Here is a 16,310-nt window from a genome sequence, read left to right as displayed (position 1 = left end):
CCCTTTAACCGTAAACAGGTACAAAAGGTGCACATTTCTTTGTGTTATATTATTGGAACTTAGTCAGTGAAAACTCCTTGCAAATACTAACGCTCAAAAACAAAAGGCGCTTGCATACGGATGAAATATTCACTGCACTCTTTCGCATTTTAGCTCCGCCCCGCGCTCTAACTTTACGTCATTTTGACGTAGCGCTTCCCCCACCAATTACGATTGAGTGTTCCACATATCATTTTATTTCAAATGCGGAATTGGACTAGATGAGCGTGAATCCTCTTCTATTCAAAATCTAAACAGTTACAGCCTCAAACTGAGAAAGAAATGAGTTTAATTTAGGTATCATACGCGCACTACGTTTTCTGGGCAGTAGCACGCAGCACACCACCTGCGCGAATGAATATCCCGGACTACAGTTCCGGAATCTTAGGCAGGTGCGCGATGAAACATCTTCATCATCTTCGAATGGTTCCGACAACTGGGCTGCCGTACTTTGATTTGATCCACGCGGCATAGCGTCACCAGCTCGCGTGGTACAGTGGATAGCGTGCTCGCCATGTCACGTCGTGACTGGGAGGAACCCGGATTCGAATCGCGTCATGTGATAGCAGCCCAGCTGTTGACGTTTGCGCCAGCCGGAGATGCTGAAGATGTCATGTCGTTGAATTTCGGAACCACGGAGCGCAAAACGTCGTTTCACACAAACAAACTGAGCGCTCCGACTCACAGCTGATAACGAAGTATGTTTATTGGCTGGTAATTTGAAACGTCATGTGCGCAGCTGGGCCGCCCGATTGGACGGTAAAACGGTACGTAGCCATGTGACGTATGCGTTGTGGAGAGTGGCTCGCTGGTTACTCATCTTTGAAAGCAGTTATATGGGTCAATGAGCTAGCACGAGCCGAACGAAATGTATATTTGGGTATTATGAGATTCGTTCTTTCATGTGGTATCATTATTTCAGAAATGTTTGGTGGCCTGTTTACGGCCCTTTTAACACGAACACGAGTAACCGAGCTTTATAAATTAGCACTGCCTCTGCAGTTAAGGAAGCTCCAGCGGCGAGAACGTCATGGTGACGTACGTCTGAAGGGCGGGTGAGAGGGCAGCGCCCAGTCGACTGGCATTGTTTCCAAGTTCGTCTGCTCCGCCGATTAAGCGCCTTCCAGACGGTCCAAGGTTCTGAAGGTTCGTGAATGACGGCGTTCCTTCACTGACTTCCGCCATACTGTCAACATCCGACCAGGGATTTCCTTAGCAACCACAACTCTCCTCATACACCCAAACACCCAACGGCGCCTCACTCCAAACACAGGTGAAAGAGGCCAAAATATGAGCAAAAAAAGAATAACAAGCCAGCAGACACACGCATGTACAAAATTTCATGCACCAGATAGCGGCAGTACTTATAAAAACACTCAGAGCAATGAACTTTATGTTCTCGTCAGGCTGGAAACCGTTGACCTTGCTATGGTGAAACATGGCCCGAGAGAACAGAAGCGGAGCGTCTCAACCCGCTCACTCCAGAGCGGGCTGATTGCGCCTTCCCCCTTCATCACCCCACCTCAGCCTGCAAAGGGAATGAACGATTCCAATCTCTTGTCAGCAGGGGCGGCGGAAGGGGGTCATTGTATACCTCCTCGATTTGTGAAGGGGCGCAAAATTCGTATGGAGGTGAGGCTCGAAATGTTATCTCAGGTGCCGCATGCGAATTAAATGCCTTAAATCCTTTTTCTGAATCGATCAATTTGCCAGCATAGTCAACTGCTTGTCGATTGTTGCGGTAGAACTCACGGCGACATAACCTGAAAGTGTTCACGGGTTCTAGAATGCTTTACACAACTCTCAGTCTCATGTGTGCCATGAGCTGAAGAATCGAAAGCCGCAGCCCACATCGCGGCGCATACAATTCCAGGCTCTCTGGTCCTCGTCCGCGGTAACCGCCTTAGGAAAAGACGCCACAGAAAAGGCAGTGACCCAAGAAAGAGTCTGGTTGGAAGGGGGCGCCGGTTGGGATCTGGGGCCCCCTGAATTCAGGACGTGCGCCGCCCCTGTCCGATAATTTCCATTCCTCTAATTCGTGGATATATATATACAGCGTGTCCCAGCTAAATGCGAGCATATTTTTAAAAAACATATACAGCACTTTTTTCGAGATGAAATCAGTTGCAATATAACATGCTGAATGGCACTCCTTCACACTCTCACATTGGGGGTGAAGGAAAGACGCGTCTCCGAGGATGCGCAAGAAACGAAAAAAAAAAAGAGGTGTTCCTTCACAAATTTTTGCGCACGATCTATCGAACGTATTTTTTTTTCCCCGAAAACGGCTCCGGTATCAGGTGACCGAAGGGACCAGATGTTCTCGTTGGGACAACTTCGTAGCTTCTATAATTAAAAAGTTAATTATTGAAAGTTAATTAAGACATTGCCTTAGAAGATTACTAATGCCCTCCTAAGGAGTGCCCGTGTCAGCATATGCTATATTGCAATTGATTTCATCTCGGAAAAAGTGATACATATATATATTTAAAAGATATGTTCGCATTTAGCTGGACACCCAGTATACATATGCAAACCAACACCAGAGACTTGAAGCTTTGCTTACCATCGCTGATTGTTTGTGGTGTAGCATCTATGACTTGCCAGCCACCATAACCTGGAGGAAGGTCTGGCCGGGCCATCCACAGCTCATTCCACAAATGGAAGTTCCTGTGTTTCAAAGAGACCACGCTCTATTTAATCACCTCTGGAATCGCTTGGTTACATTAGCGCGACAATTCTACAGGCGCAGAAGGCAAATAATAGATACAACAGAAGCCATATGCTCGTAGATATTTTTAGAATAACGTGCATCGGAATAATGTATTGAAAACACCAGCTCTATAATACACGTAGCGGCCTCTTCGAAAGCACTGCTGATAGAACTGACACTGCATATTGCAAAGGCGCGGGGTTCCGTTCATCGTCTGAAGAACCAGCTCGCGTGGCTCAGTGGTTAGCGTGCATGTCACGTCGAGACTGGGAGGTACGAGACTGTGCTAGCTGTGGTGTCAGGGCTTTTTCCTGGGATTTCCTCAGATGTTTTCAGACATGTGGCGGCCGGCACACAAATGTCTGCAGCACTTCGTTGATTTTACCCAGTGGGAATGGGAAGCCTTCACAAATTCAAAATCTGCACTGCAAGTTATATATATACAGGGTGTCCACGCTAAGTGTGAACAGATTTTTGAAAAATATATCAATCACGTTTTCCGCGATGAAATAAATTGCAATATAGCATATGCTGAAGGGCACTCCCTAGGGGGGCATTAACAGACTTCTAAGGCAATGTCTTAATTAACTTTCAATAATTAACTTTTTAATTATAAAAGCTACGAAGTTGCTCCAATGAGAACATCTGATCTCTTCGGTCACCAGATACCAAAGCCGTTTTCAGAACAAAAATCCGTTCGATAGATCGTCCGCAAAAAATTTCTGAAGGACCAAACCAAATGCGACTCCATGTGGCTTTTACAGCTCAATGGCGTTACCGCTTGAGAAAAGTTGACTCTCTCAGATGCTGTCACTGCGGTGGTCTAGAGGATCTGGAGCACATTTTTCTTCATTGCAACACACTACGAACTTTCCCGTCCCGAACCGCACTCTCCGGGTCTCCTAGTCAGCTGAACTCTCGCCCCTTCTCCCTATCAAAATTGCTTGGCCCCTGGCCGAATCCAGCCCACCAACGCTCTGCGCTCAAGGCTCTATTGACCTTTCTGGCCACAATCGGACTTGGATCCTTACTGTGAAGGGGATCATTATTTCATTCCCCCATCACCACCAACAATAGGGGTAGAGTATCGCATCTGGCGATGACACTCCCCATTCATCTCCTTAACATGAAGTTGTTGCTCTATGTCGGCACGGTTCAGTTAGAAGTAAGCCCAGGACGCAAATTCCCCCAGGGCGTCAGTCGTGACATTGCCCACCTCTGCGAGGCCGACAATGGCGAGCCCTTTCACCAGTACCACCACCACTATCACCGTCTGAAGCGCAGCATGGTATGCTTTGCATTCTCGCAGGATATTTTAACAACGGCCGGAGCCGGAGTCACCCCTAGAGCCGATCTTGAGTAGCTCAGAGTTGGTGAACGCAGATCGTAGCCTTTGGAGCATGACCCGTATGACCCACGAATAACGAAACTCATTCTACTCGTGACATCAAGCAGATATCCCTGTCAGTCAGGCGGCTGCGGGTCAGGTCACGTGCTTGCGAGATCCATGACCTAAGCTCTGGCCCTTCTCGCGTCACAGCCTGACACCCGACTTTGTTCAACCGTTCCTTCCTTGCCAACTGTGATAAGCAGAAAGAAATGGAATGATTTTACCTCGGCACTCTGACGTACAACGAGTGCATGATGCAATGAACCACATCTGTCAATGTGTCCTAGCTCTTTTAATACATCAATTCCGCCTGAATATTACTGACCGGATGAATGTCACAGATGTGGGACAATCGATGATCCAAACGCTTGGTCAACCCATGCCACTACGGTCCTTCGTGGATACGGGATGAGCTTCTCGTCTGTGACTGTGTTTCTTTTATGTCTGTGTGGTTGAGGGGCGCCACTGTGGATCCCGCGCTCGTAATGTGTCCTTTATCTCCATGCTCCAGCAACGCACGAACGCAGCACATCCTCGTACTCACGTACTCATACGTCCAGCACACTGATTCGTTTGCTAACACACAGGTGTCTGTGTTACTGTAAACGCTTTACTCACCAGATTGAGTCCTCGGTCTTTCCAGCTATAGGGTTGCCGTGTTCATCGAAGTAGCGTTCGATGATCAGGTTTCCGTCCGTATCGTGTGCAGAGGAGAAGTTTGTGATGGAGCGACATGGGATTCCGAGAGCACGGCACACTGAAAGATAACATTGATGGCATGATTTCAGGTCTAATAATTTATGGTATCACCGATCAAGCAGTGTTGCTCTAGTAATAAAAAAGTAATTCACTTGATGCCTTTGGCAAGATTGATCTTTGATATTATCAAAAAGCCTGTTCAAGCGCCCTAGAGCCAGATTCGAAGTTCAGAGTACGTTTAGTTAGAACATTGTACCCAAAATTCACCGTGCATGAGTCAAATGCATGACAATGGCTACGATGCCTTGTTTCTGCCGCTCAACATTTTCTCGTCAACGAAGCGTTGGTTTTGGGCGCTTCTCTTAAACCAAGTAGTGTGGGAGTAATCACAGGTCAGTCATTAGTGCTGCACAGTAATTTTCTACAGCTGTTCGCATTTAAAAAGGGCGTGTTGGCAAATAGCACTTTACTTACCCAACGCTAAGGATATATATTTGACACAACTGGAACGTGCACAGGGGAATGTGTTTTCCACATATCCATCTGGAACAGTGATTTCAACACAATACTCCCACCCCCACCCCCCAAAAGAAAAAAAACTTTTTTTATAGACCGTAGCATTTAAAGCGCTTTTGCACAATGTATGAGGCCTTCTGTATGGTCTAAAACCTCCATCAGAAAGGCCTTTACCACTGCCCAAGCTTTACTGTGTGAGTTAGAAAAAAAAAAGGGGGGGGGGGGCGCTTGACAACGTAATGTTCTTCAACGAATTAAAGTATGACCTACCTCGACTAGTTCTCCTTGTTCACGTGGTAATGTTCTTTACCCACAAAACACCAAATAAAATAGATGGTCCTATCCTGCTGCACAACCGATGTTGTACAGCAGGATAGTTCGTCGGAACTTGCCATGTTTAACATGAGACAATTGATGTTCTGAGGCTGGAACACATAGAAAGGACAAATACATACAAAGCCTCAAATGCCTAAGAAATTAATGATGAAAGATGGAAGTCACTGAAAAGGCCTCTCTCAGTGAATATCCTATTCAAAATAGTCATGGCAGTGTTCCTACGACAGTCAGTCATGCCAACGTTCTGCATTTATTGTTGCAAGCAGGGTTTCCCGACAGAATGTTCTTGTGGCTTGCTGATTTTTTGCGGCACAGACCACTCTCTGTTCGCACGCAAGAAGGAGTCACGTCGAAAGCTGTCTTGACTCAGGGTGTACCACAAGGCATCGTTTTAAGTCCTATCCTTTTTAACCTTGTAATGGCAGGCCTAAAGTCCTGTATCGCCCCTAAAGTCAATATATCTATCTATGCTGATGGCGTCTGATGGAAGTCACTGAAAAGGTCCTACAGCTGGCTAACCTTTCCAGCAGTGATGGCCACTAACTACTTCTACAGTAGTTTAACTATAACTACTAACTACTTCGCGATGAAGTAGTTTAACTAGTAGTTCAACTACTTTTCAGGGGAGTAGTTAAAACTACTTCTTTAACTTCTGCAATGTATTTTAACTACATCTATAACTACTTAACGTTGTCCATCAACACCAATCCTTTATAGTGTTCTTGGACACCTAAACATGAATCACAAGCAACGATAAACTTTGGCTCAAGCTATTGCTACGACCGTCAAATACAAAGCTAGCGGCGGGATTCTTTCTGTGCCTACGCGATGAACTAAGTTGCAGGATTATTTCACAGCAAGTGAGGCTTCACTAGACAAGCATTAAAAGTGAAGATTTAGTACACACGCACGACACAATTGCTCTGCACCTCCGTTCTCATCAAACAAGTAGCTCAAGGTAAAAGTTGGAAGCACAATCGTGCCGTAAAGCTTGCGGCAAAATCGGAAGTAGTTGGCGCCTGCAGTAACCTGGCTACTGTGGTTAACTACTTAAAATAGTAGTTTAACTAGTAGTTGCCACTGCATTTCTGCAAGTAGTTGATAACTACTTTTTAACTACAATCAGGGAGTTTAACTAGTAGTTTAACTACATGTAGTTAACTACTGGCCATCACTGCTTTCCAGTGACTTCCATCTTTCAACATTGCCGTGTTTGTGACAACGCGAAAGGCACGAACGCAGTAGAGGCAGCGCTCTGGTCTACGTTCTCTCCAGTCCGGATCTTCGCTGTTTTGACCCTGTACAAATATGTGTACTGCTTGCGACATCCTTCTCTACCATCTTCAATCATGGTTCAACAGTGCTTCTTCAGTGCTTGGTTCTTCAGTGCATGGTTCAACAGCCCGTATTGGTTTTACCACCTTCGAAGGAGCTGTACCAATATTTTGTTTCAAGACGGGCCACATAAAACACGATTCTAGTGGCCAAGATAAATAATCTGCAACACCTGGATATTTCAGATCGGGTACACCACGAGCTGTCGATTCCAGGCGAGTATGTCGCGCGAGCAGTACGCTAAGGAGCCTAATGGAGATGGCACATCTGCAGACGAGCGAACTCACGTGTTGTGACCAACCCCGAATAGACCCAGCACTGTCCGTACATGACTGGAGCGCCACCGGTGTTCATGTATTGCTCCAGGATGCTGATGCTAGAAGACCACGCTGTGGGTGCGACGCCGTCCCAGTAGTTACCGGTCCAGGAACCCACGAGCAGGCCGTTCTCATCTTTCGCATCCACCTGTAAAGGAAAACGACAAGTTTCCTCTTCATGCTTCCCAACCATCAAATGTACTGGAAAACAGTCAGTGACGAACGTATACTGCACTAGTTTATGCAAAGTCGCACACAAATTTAGTTCCTGCAGATTTTGCAGGTTGCCGCAGTTGGTTTGCCACATTGGTGCCACGTCTACGCTGAGCTATATAAGCGTGACAAAGATACATAATAATGGGAATGACACTGTGTTAATGGTAGAAATAGCGTAATCGCCGCGTTGAGTTTTCGGTGTGGGCACTACTTTTGCGAAATAGAGTGCCGCTCGAAAGATGGCTTGCGTTGCTGTTGCGGCTGGTGAGAATTTGAGCGTGTTTCGTTTCTTTTGGTTTGTTTTCTTTGCTGTTAATCGCAGCAGCGCGCTCGCTCCACCCTATAAGCTGTGCACGAGTAGCGGTCGCCATGTGCATTGTTGCAATCGCGTTTTGAGTCGCCCCGTACGTTCCCGAGTCGTTCTATAAAACTTTATTCACGAAAACAGTGTGCACCTCCAAACGCGGATTGGATTCTGGGCATGTTTCCGCAGCGTATGCACACTGACGGTCGGGGTCCCAAAACGCTTCGCTGTCTTACTGTTAAAGGTGCCGTAAAGCAGTAGAGCTGCAGTCTCAAAAGATTTACCTATTGGACATCATGGTCCTTCAGTACAATTACGTCACAATTGCGCTCGTAGGTTTTTTAGGAAAGTAAAATGGAAAATTACGGGCAACACTGCGCCGAAGAGGTCACCAGTTGAAGTGACCGGAGTACGCGGGTACATTGTTTATTACACGGAGGCCAGAACCCAAATGACACCTGCCTAGCAATTGCTCACCAGACTCGCCTGTCTTCATTCTCAACATCGCTGCCGATGGAACTGCAGCGCCACTACAGTCGAGTACGGCGAAAAAGTGCGTTGCATGCATGCAACACTGGGTGTATAACGAAAGAAGTCGGCGACGTGTCAGCTACGTAGCTTTCAGAGGGTGCGTTTTCTTATTCAATTCTGGCAACTCCGAGTTACTCTCAGCCGGCGAAACATAGCCAGAGTAGCCAGGGAGTGACAACTCTACTCTATTCTGCTCTGAAGAGAGTGTATTGGCATTGGTGTATTGGCTCTGAAGAAGGGTAGCCGTCGTTTTGACGTCGCACACAAGCTAGCAGACGAGGATGCGTCGTCTGCTACCAACCGTCCTGTTGACAGATAATATGGGTGGTGTCCAATTTCGAAATGTATGACTGGTTAAAAACTGTGGAGCATTTTCAAAATCTGCTGGAGTGCACGCATCTGCTTTAAGTTGTTAAACAGAGTGTCTGCCAGCACTTCCACATCGTCTCGCCCGTCAGGCCAGTCCGCCATTTTAAGCGCAGAGTAACTCTAGCCGTTTGAAAATTACGGTTAAAGGTGGCTACTCTGGAGTCACGTGATGATAAAGGCTCTGACGTCGTTACCCAACTCCTGGCTACTCGGGTTGAATAAGAAAACGCACCCAGAGCCAGCAAGTCAGCCTGGAACATAGATCGCTGTTGCTCGACGAATTGGGAACTTTTTTCTTCTGTCATTTTTTTTTTTTTTTTGTTGCCACCAGACGTCGCCCCGAACCGATTTACCTCAGTGCAGTGTATGCCAAAGGGATTCTGGCCATGAGGCGAAGCCTAAAAAAATGTCCCGACCTGTCAATCAAATCGAGCGTTTTTCATTCACTTCTGTTTCATATGCGGGCAGCCATGACACCAGAATTTTCCCGAAAATGGCGGCGTAGCTTGTAACGGATTGCAAGGATTTCGTGACAATTTGTTTTCACAAATTACTTTAATTTTATATCGTAAGTGTATTACCGTAAGAGATTATCTTGCAAATCATCTATAAATTACGCTTCAGTGTCGATGCTTACCCGAAAATAATGTGTTTCGTCGTTCTTGTTAGGCCTAGTAAAGACGACGATCGCAAGCAAATAGCAAGAAAAACGCAACAGATGTCCAAAAATTGGCGTTTTATCCATGACTTGAAAACCCGAGACAAGGTAGACTACGTTAACAGACAAACACAAACACGGTGAAGACCGTGGGCTGAGTTTGAGACTGTGTTTGTGTTTGCCTGTTATCGTCCTCTACCTTGTCTCGGGTTTTCAATTCATGGATCGTCCCGACCAGCTCGCTTGCTACCTAACTTTCCTTTCGTTGTCATTTTATGGCAGATTTTTCTTCATGTAGACATCTTTGTCCGTTCGTCCGTTTGTCCTGCGCGGTAGCTAACCTCGATCACGTGATCTCAAGTCCAGTGAGGAGCATCCCTACCACGGCTTTCACCACGTGTCTATCGTGAAGGCGAAGGAGGGCTTTTCGCACACGGGAGGTTCAGGGGGCTATTGCAGGCGTCCCAATTTCGCTACGGTTGCACTAATAGTGAGAAAACTGTTTTCGGCCGCCTAACATTCCCTACTGACTAAAAACAGAAACAAAGTTGTGTGCCTCTAGACTGCTCCTTTGAACTTATCAAGTTACGGTGAAGACTCACCAGTGCCGCTATGGCTCGCGCCATTGAGACAGGGGAAGAGCGATCTTTGGCGGTCATTTCTCCGAGCTCGAAGAGATAATTGCATGCCGGTAACACCACATCGCAGAACTGGAACGAGGATGCCAAGTTATTCCGCTGTATAATAGCGTCCTCATGCCATTGAAAAGTACCTGGCCAAAATACCATCGTTTTCCAGTTGGGTAGTCCCAGTTTCCTTGGTAGAGCTTTCCACTGTCGTTCAACAGGTACTCCTTCAGCATCTCTTCGTCTTCTAGGTACACGTAGTCCTCTATGGAAAGTAAGTGACATGTGGCTTTGTGCTTGAACTTCAAATAAGCGGACATGGGGCTCACTTACGACAAGGGTTTGCTAACTGCGTAACGTGCCTAGCATAATTAGGCACGTACACGAATTCGCTTGCAGTACAAACCACCGAAAAGTGTTTGGCTTTGTTGACGAATTGAAATAGTTCATTAGACTACACGACCTGTACAGGACATGTGTAACCCGTCAGACTATGTGAGAGAGGATCTCCGGAGGCTTCGAGATAGATAAATAAATAAATGAATAATTTGAGGGCAGGTAATGTGTTATTAACATTTTTTTACGACGCCAACTTTTTCCTCAAATATATTATTTTCACGTATCATGATTTATGACTTGATTAATTAACGAACCTTTCAAGGAGGAGCCTTCAACCGAGTGTTTCCCTCTGGCTCCCTCGTCTGTATTATTTCCAGCTAAGATGTATCTTGGGTACAATAAAATAAAAATGAAATGAAATGAAACTTTCTCTAAGTTAACTTTTGCTTTCAGGTAATTAGTGTTTGATATACGTTTCGAGAGGCAGCGGTTGAACTTTGGGAATCTTCGCATACTCCATGCAGCTCTCAAAACATTGAGGACACTGATGAAAGGTGGAAGTGACTGAAAAGGTTAGCCAGCTGTAGGACTCGAACCCACATCTTGTGGATTACCGGGTTCGAGCCCTACGGTTGGCTAACCTTTTCAGTGACTTCCTTCTTTCCCCATTAATCTCTTAGGCACTTGAGGCTGTGTGTGTATTTGTCTTTTCTATGTGTTCCAATCAGAACATCAGCTGTCTCATTGAGGACACGTTTGAAGCTTGTACGATTCCAACAGTCGAATTGTGGCCAAACTTTGCAGAAAGGCTCATTAATAGAGTCAGGATCTTCAGACAAAATGTCTATTTATCACATCCTTGTCTATATCTGCCTGTTTGAGACAAACTAATGAACGCGACGAAAAGTAACCATTCTGAGGCTACGCGTCCTGGAGTAGCCAGTCCCGAGTGGCTCGAGACTACCATCTCCATTTTTTTCTTTTAAAATCAATCAATCAACCATTCTGAGGCTACTGCAGAGACAGACGAACACAAGGAGCATGTTGGTAAGTCGTCGGAAAGCAGATACCAGCGTAGCGTAGTTGGTTAACGCACTCAACAGGCAGTCGACATGCGTGGTTAATATAGGTACGTCGTCTGTGTGTCCTCCACTTGAAGTGAACAGCTTAGTTGATCTAAACAGACTGTTGCGAAACAAGAGAGCTTGTCTGGTCCCTGCATTTCATTAGGTGCCCTCTCACCATACTGGGGTTGAAGAGGGCTGCTCGTGCTACACTTTCCCTTTTCTATTTTTTTCGTCACTGAGCCCGGCGTAGCAAAAGCCTCGCGCTGCCACTATGAAAACGCCTGAACTTAACTCTTGTTCTGAACGCCATTTTGGGCGTCGAAAAGCGGTTCGACATCATCTCTACTCGTCCCAAGCAAGTTAGTTTGAAATATCGAAATATAAAGAAGTCGGACGGACTAGCACAAACACAGTCCATTTACAACCTGTTTACTAGTAAATGAAAACACAATACATTGCAACAGCTTTAAGACTTCCTATGATGTCCGGTTACCCAAACTACGTACCAACGTTGATTATATCTGCCTATTTATATCTCAAGGCTGCCGTAAGGGTGCTAATACTTTTATCTTGGGCCCTCTTGACGTGCGCCCTACGTCATTGATTACGTACCGCCACTGCACAAAGCATGCTGGTGTGCACTATATGAGCTTTATCAGCCTGTCAGCCGACGCGTTTTTCCAGTTTCTTGCCCACCACAGCCTAATATAACTTCGAACCAGTCTTCTCGTGACGTCACGTTGTTGTAAACAGAGGGTCGTCTACTCGCAGCGAGATCGCCCTATAGGGGGAACACTCTCACCATTCTAGTGTGGATAACACGTGAGCCGATGTTCGGAGTTGATGGTTCTTTCCCGTAATTCTTGTGTATACTCACCAGAATATCACTTGTGCCGCGATGATACAGCATACTGTTGGATTCTCCAATGCTCCGCCTACTGTACTGAACGCAGAATAAAACGTGTAAAAGCAGACGACGCGTCCACACTGCGGTAGTTCTCCGTTCTCCGCAGCGCGCCGACACCGTTCGATCTCCGAGCGAATAACCGGACCAACATGCACATGTCTTGATCTGCTAGTCACACGTATGGCGTTATAAACCAGGTTGGCAACGGCAAGACGCGACGTGGCTGCCGAGTCGGCCTGTCGTACATCTGTTTACCTTTGCCCTATGCTCCCGGACTCTTTTGTCCAGGCATCTACATGTTTCAGCAATATATTATTTTCCCTAGGACAGCGCAATGGCGTAAACGTCCCCGGAAGCGGAATCCACGCATTTTATCTGCGCCTTATTCCGAGTAGATCAGCCTCTGCGGCACGTCACATCGAGATATCACGTGACTGGGAAAGAGGTGGTCGTTGGCAAAACAAGCGCACGATGCTGCTCTCGCTGCGTAACTTCGTTGTTTTTGGCGTTACGTGAGATGACGTCAGGTTAGTGTTTCCTTCATGTATGCTTCGCGCAGTGTCATCCATATCGTAGGAAACAACCAGCAAAAACAACGCATGTGATCGACGGCCGCCAACGCGCGTGGCTTTCTTTTACCAACGACATCTGGCACTGTGACGTAGATTGTTTGCAAAGACCCAGTCCAAACAGTCCAGCCAGTTCCAAACAGTCGTCTATTACGTGATGTCAGGGGCGCGCGACAGCCTACACCCGGAAGTTCGTGACGGATATCCACCGAACAGCCCAACTTTTGCTTCATTTGCTATATCTACTACATCCGTCCTGCTGCCCTCAAAGAAGTGACAGTTTCCAGATTACGTGGAATGCTTTGAGCATCCGCAAGTGCAAGTGCGCTTCTGTAACATGGACTTCTGTAACAACTACACAAGCAGCACAACGGCTCAATATTAGCATGACGTTAGCAGTACTGGTCCAATATTAGACGAGTATTGCCGATATCCAGGCGGCACTGGGCCAAGACACTGTGTCCCTTTGGCTCGAACTCAGATGCTCCTCATTTTTTATCGATCCCAACTCATAATTCTGCTCGTTGTTGTCTGCGATACTAGATGTGATGTGGGACAGCTCTCATGTACTACATGCTTGAATCGTCTTTCCCTTCTTTCAAAACACAAGCTAAAAAAGAACGTAATTTTTAAAGATGGAGATTTGTTTCACAATCTATTATCAAAAGCGCTCCTTCAATTAGCATTGATTTTGCTTATCTAGGCCCATTTACACGTCTGAAGCTAGCCTTTTTACTGACCTGAACACCAGACCATGAGTAATCACCAAAGAAAAAAAAAAACATCGTCCTTTGTAAACATGTAGGGCCGGCCATTGGGCACGTTGGTGTTGCATATTTGAGTAGATGGGGTTAGGAGAACTTAACACATACAGATTGAAACGGCGTGTTCGTGATTGCCTATTTTAGTTTACGTACTTCTCGCACTCCAATCCACAGAGATATGGGAATGACCGTTCAAGCTGACCAAGTAAAAATATGAACGGACCAGGAGGACCGCTGTCCTCGCACCAATGGGAAAGAGTGGCTCACCGTAACACCAGGGGTTGAACAGTATGTAGAAAGTGTCCTTGACGTTGAAGACTGCGCTGTCTTCCTTGTTGTCTGAAGCACGCAACTTGGTTTCCACTGAAAGATTCCACAACCCCACGGCTGCCCCTGGTGGGAGCATCACTTTGACGGTGAGGCTCTTCTTTTCGGTAAGTACAAGGCATATGCTCCAGGGAGAGTTGTCGGTAGCGTAAAAGGATCCCTTCACCTGAGGTACCTCCAGCTTCACCAGACTGTGGTCCTCTTCTTTCGGTTCCAGACCTATTCAGCCAGTTATTTATCAGTGACCCTTTATTCCACGGGCGTCGATTTCAGAGCGCAATAGATACAATTACAGAGTTAGTTGTTAGGGCGACTTGAAGTGCCACTATGGACTACCAACTCTTGAAATAGAACTTCACCGCATAGCATGCACTCGGCCAACCGTCATCTCAAATGATGTCGTTCTATCTGCCGAGCTTGATTCATTAAAAACGCGTGGCGTACGCCCTTTTGTGACATTTATGCAGTTATGTTAGTTGTCACGGGAAGGCGTACGCGCCGTGTTTTTCACAAATCAGGAGTGATAAGGGCATCATTCTGTGCTGCGGTTAGCCTTCAGCGTGCTATGTGATGACGTTTTTTTATTGATGAATTTTTACGGCTATAAATCTCCTCCCGTCAATATCGTACCTAATTTATGCGGTCCGTGTGTCTCACTTTGTACTCTCCCAAAATATTCTTTTTTGTGTGTGTAACATCGAAGCGTCATAAATACAATGTCTAATTTTGCTTAAGGCCACAGCGCGCGCAGCTTGCCATCACACTGACAACATTGCCCCTATGGGACCATAGTAGGGAGGAAACACAGAAGCGGCTGGTTGCAACAGGTGTACCTCGGAATAAAGTGATCGAAATTCCTAACAAGAACAAAGATACACTGATGATGATCAATGGAGAAATGCAATTCGCCACCTGCATTCGAAATCCTCGTTGCAAAACAAACTAGTGTAAATAAATGTGATCAGACTAAAAAATGCACAGTCGCGCGCAGGAAACGCACTGCAAACGCACTGGAAACAGAGCTATAGAGGTAGGCCGGCAACCTACTCGTTTCTTTTTTCTTTTTGTCTGAAATGTGCATATATATCAAATAGACTATTTTAAAGATCAGCGCTGCTTCAGCAGCTTCGGAAGCTCCAGCGATAACGAGATCAGCGTGACGTCACTCCCTCACCGGAGTGGGAGCACCTCACTCAGAGGACAAAGGCGCCCGGCACCGCAGCGGCATCCATTTTTCTAAAGGCTGTGCTCTGATTCGTGGTGTAGTGAATGACGTTTTCGTCTTCTTCTAGAGAAGGAATTCTAGAATGCTCTCAACGTCCGGCATCTGCCCTTACCATGTATTCCATCCAACAGGAGTCAAACCGCGCCATTATTTCGTGTAGGAAGGGAGTTGCCTCAGGACAGAAGCCGCCGATATTTCGAACAGAGACTGTTCTTCTTCTGGGCACCGTCCTCATCATTCGCATGGTATTTAAAGGGTTAGGTGTGACGTGTTTAAAGGTTCATGCGAATTGTGGTCAACAGCCCGGAGGGAAGAAAGGGTCCCTGCGGGCTTCTACGGCCGGAGTGAATGGCTGCTTTGTTAGAGTGTGGAGGGGATTATGTGAACGTTGTGATCTAGGCTACAGACCGGTCACAGAAAATGGAAGGTTCACGAACATGTGGACGAAACGGGACAACAGGCAAGAATTGGCAAGCATAGCGAAAGATAAGGAGGTTAGTGGTTACGTGGGGAAAATTCCAGAACAAGCAATGTTTTTTTTTTCTTTTTTATTTTTTTAAATAATATTTGTAATACAAAGTTGTGGCATGCAATAAAGAATGCAGAAAGCAGTGGCCATGCAGAACATAACAGATGATAATGGGGGTAAAAGGGAAAAGCATATTTTATTTGTGAAGTGTTTCTAGGGTGCCTTGTGATTTGTTGATACCGGACGGGTGAAGAGCGTTGAACTTGTATATGAGATAAGACTCCCTATCACGTCTGTCACGTGTGGATCTAAACCCGGTTTCTAGAATATATAGTTTAATGTTGTCAAAATTGTGACCAGGAACGTTAAAGTGTTCGGCGACTGCTTTGGGGAGTTTGTTGGACGTGTCGGTTCTGTGTCCGGTAAGGCGGTTGTTCATTTGTTGGCCGGTTTCACCAATGTATTGCATAGAGCAGTCGCCGCATTCAATGCAGTATATGACATTGGAGCTTGTGCATGTGAATGCGTGGTTAACGGGGTGGGTGTAATTGCTCGCAGTGCTTTTGATTGAGTTAGCGTGTTGAACGTGCTTGC

General features: G+C 46.2%; 1 protein-coding gene across 1 annotated transcript in view; it reads right to left on the bottom strand.

Moving 5' to 3' along the window:
- LOC135366431 (hemocyte protein-glutamine gamma-glutamyltransferase-like) overlaps positions 1-16,310 on the bottom strand; it is a 56,452-nt gene that overhangs the window by 24,977 nt on the left and 15,165 nt on the right. Inside the window, exons 4-9 of the mRNA XM_064599131.1 lie at positions 13,963-14,241; positions 10,196-10,314; positions 10,026-10,133; positions 7,316-7,493; positions 4,761-4,899; positions 2,606-2,709 (exon numbers count right to left, since the gene is read on the bottom strand). Of these exons, the coding sequence (XP_064455201.1) occupies positions 2,606-2,709; positions 4,761-4,899; positions 7,316-7,493; positions 10,026-10,133; positions 10,196-10,314; positions 13,963-14,241 (927 nt within the window). The remainder of the gene's footprint in view (positions 1-2,605; positions 2,710-4,760; positions 4,900-7,315; positions 7,494-10,025; positions 10,134-10,195; positions 10,315-13,962; positions 14,242-16,310) is intronic.

Source organism: Ornithodoros turicata, chromosome 8 (genome assembly GCF_037126465.1).
Source record: "Ornithodoros turicata isolate Travis chromosome 8, ASM3712646v1, whole genome shotgun sequence".
Taxonomy (NCBI): domain Eukaryota; kingdom Metazoa; phylum Arthropoda; class Arachnida; order Ixodida; family Argasidae; genus Ornithodoros; species Ornithodoros turicata.
This window is presented reverse-complemented; position numbering and strand designations above follow the sequence as displayed.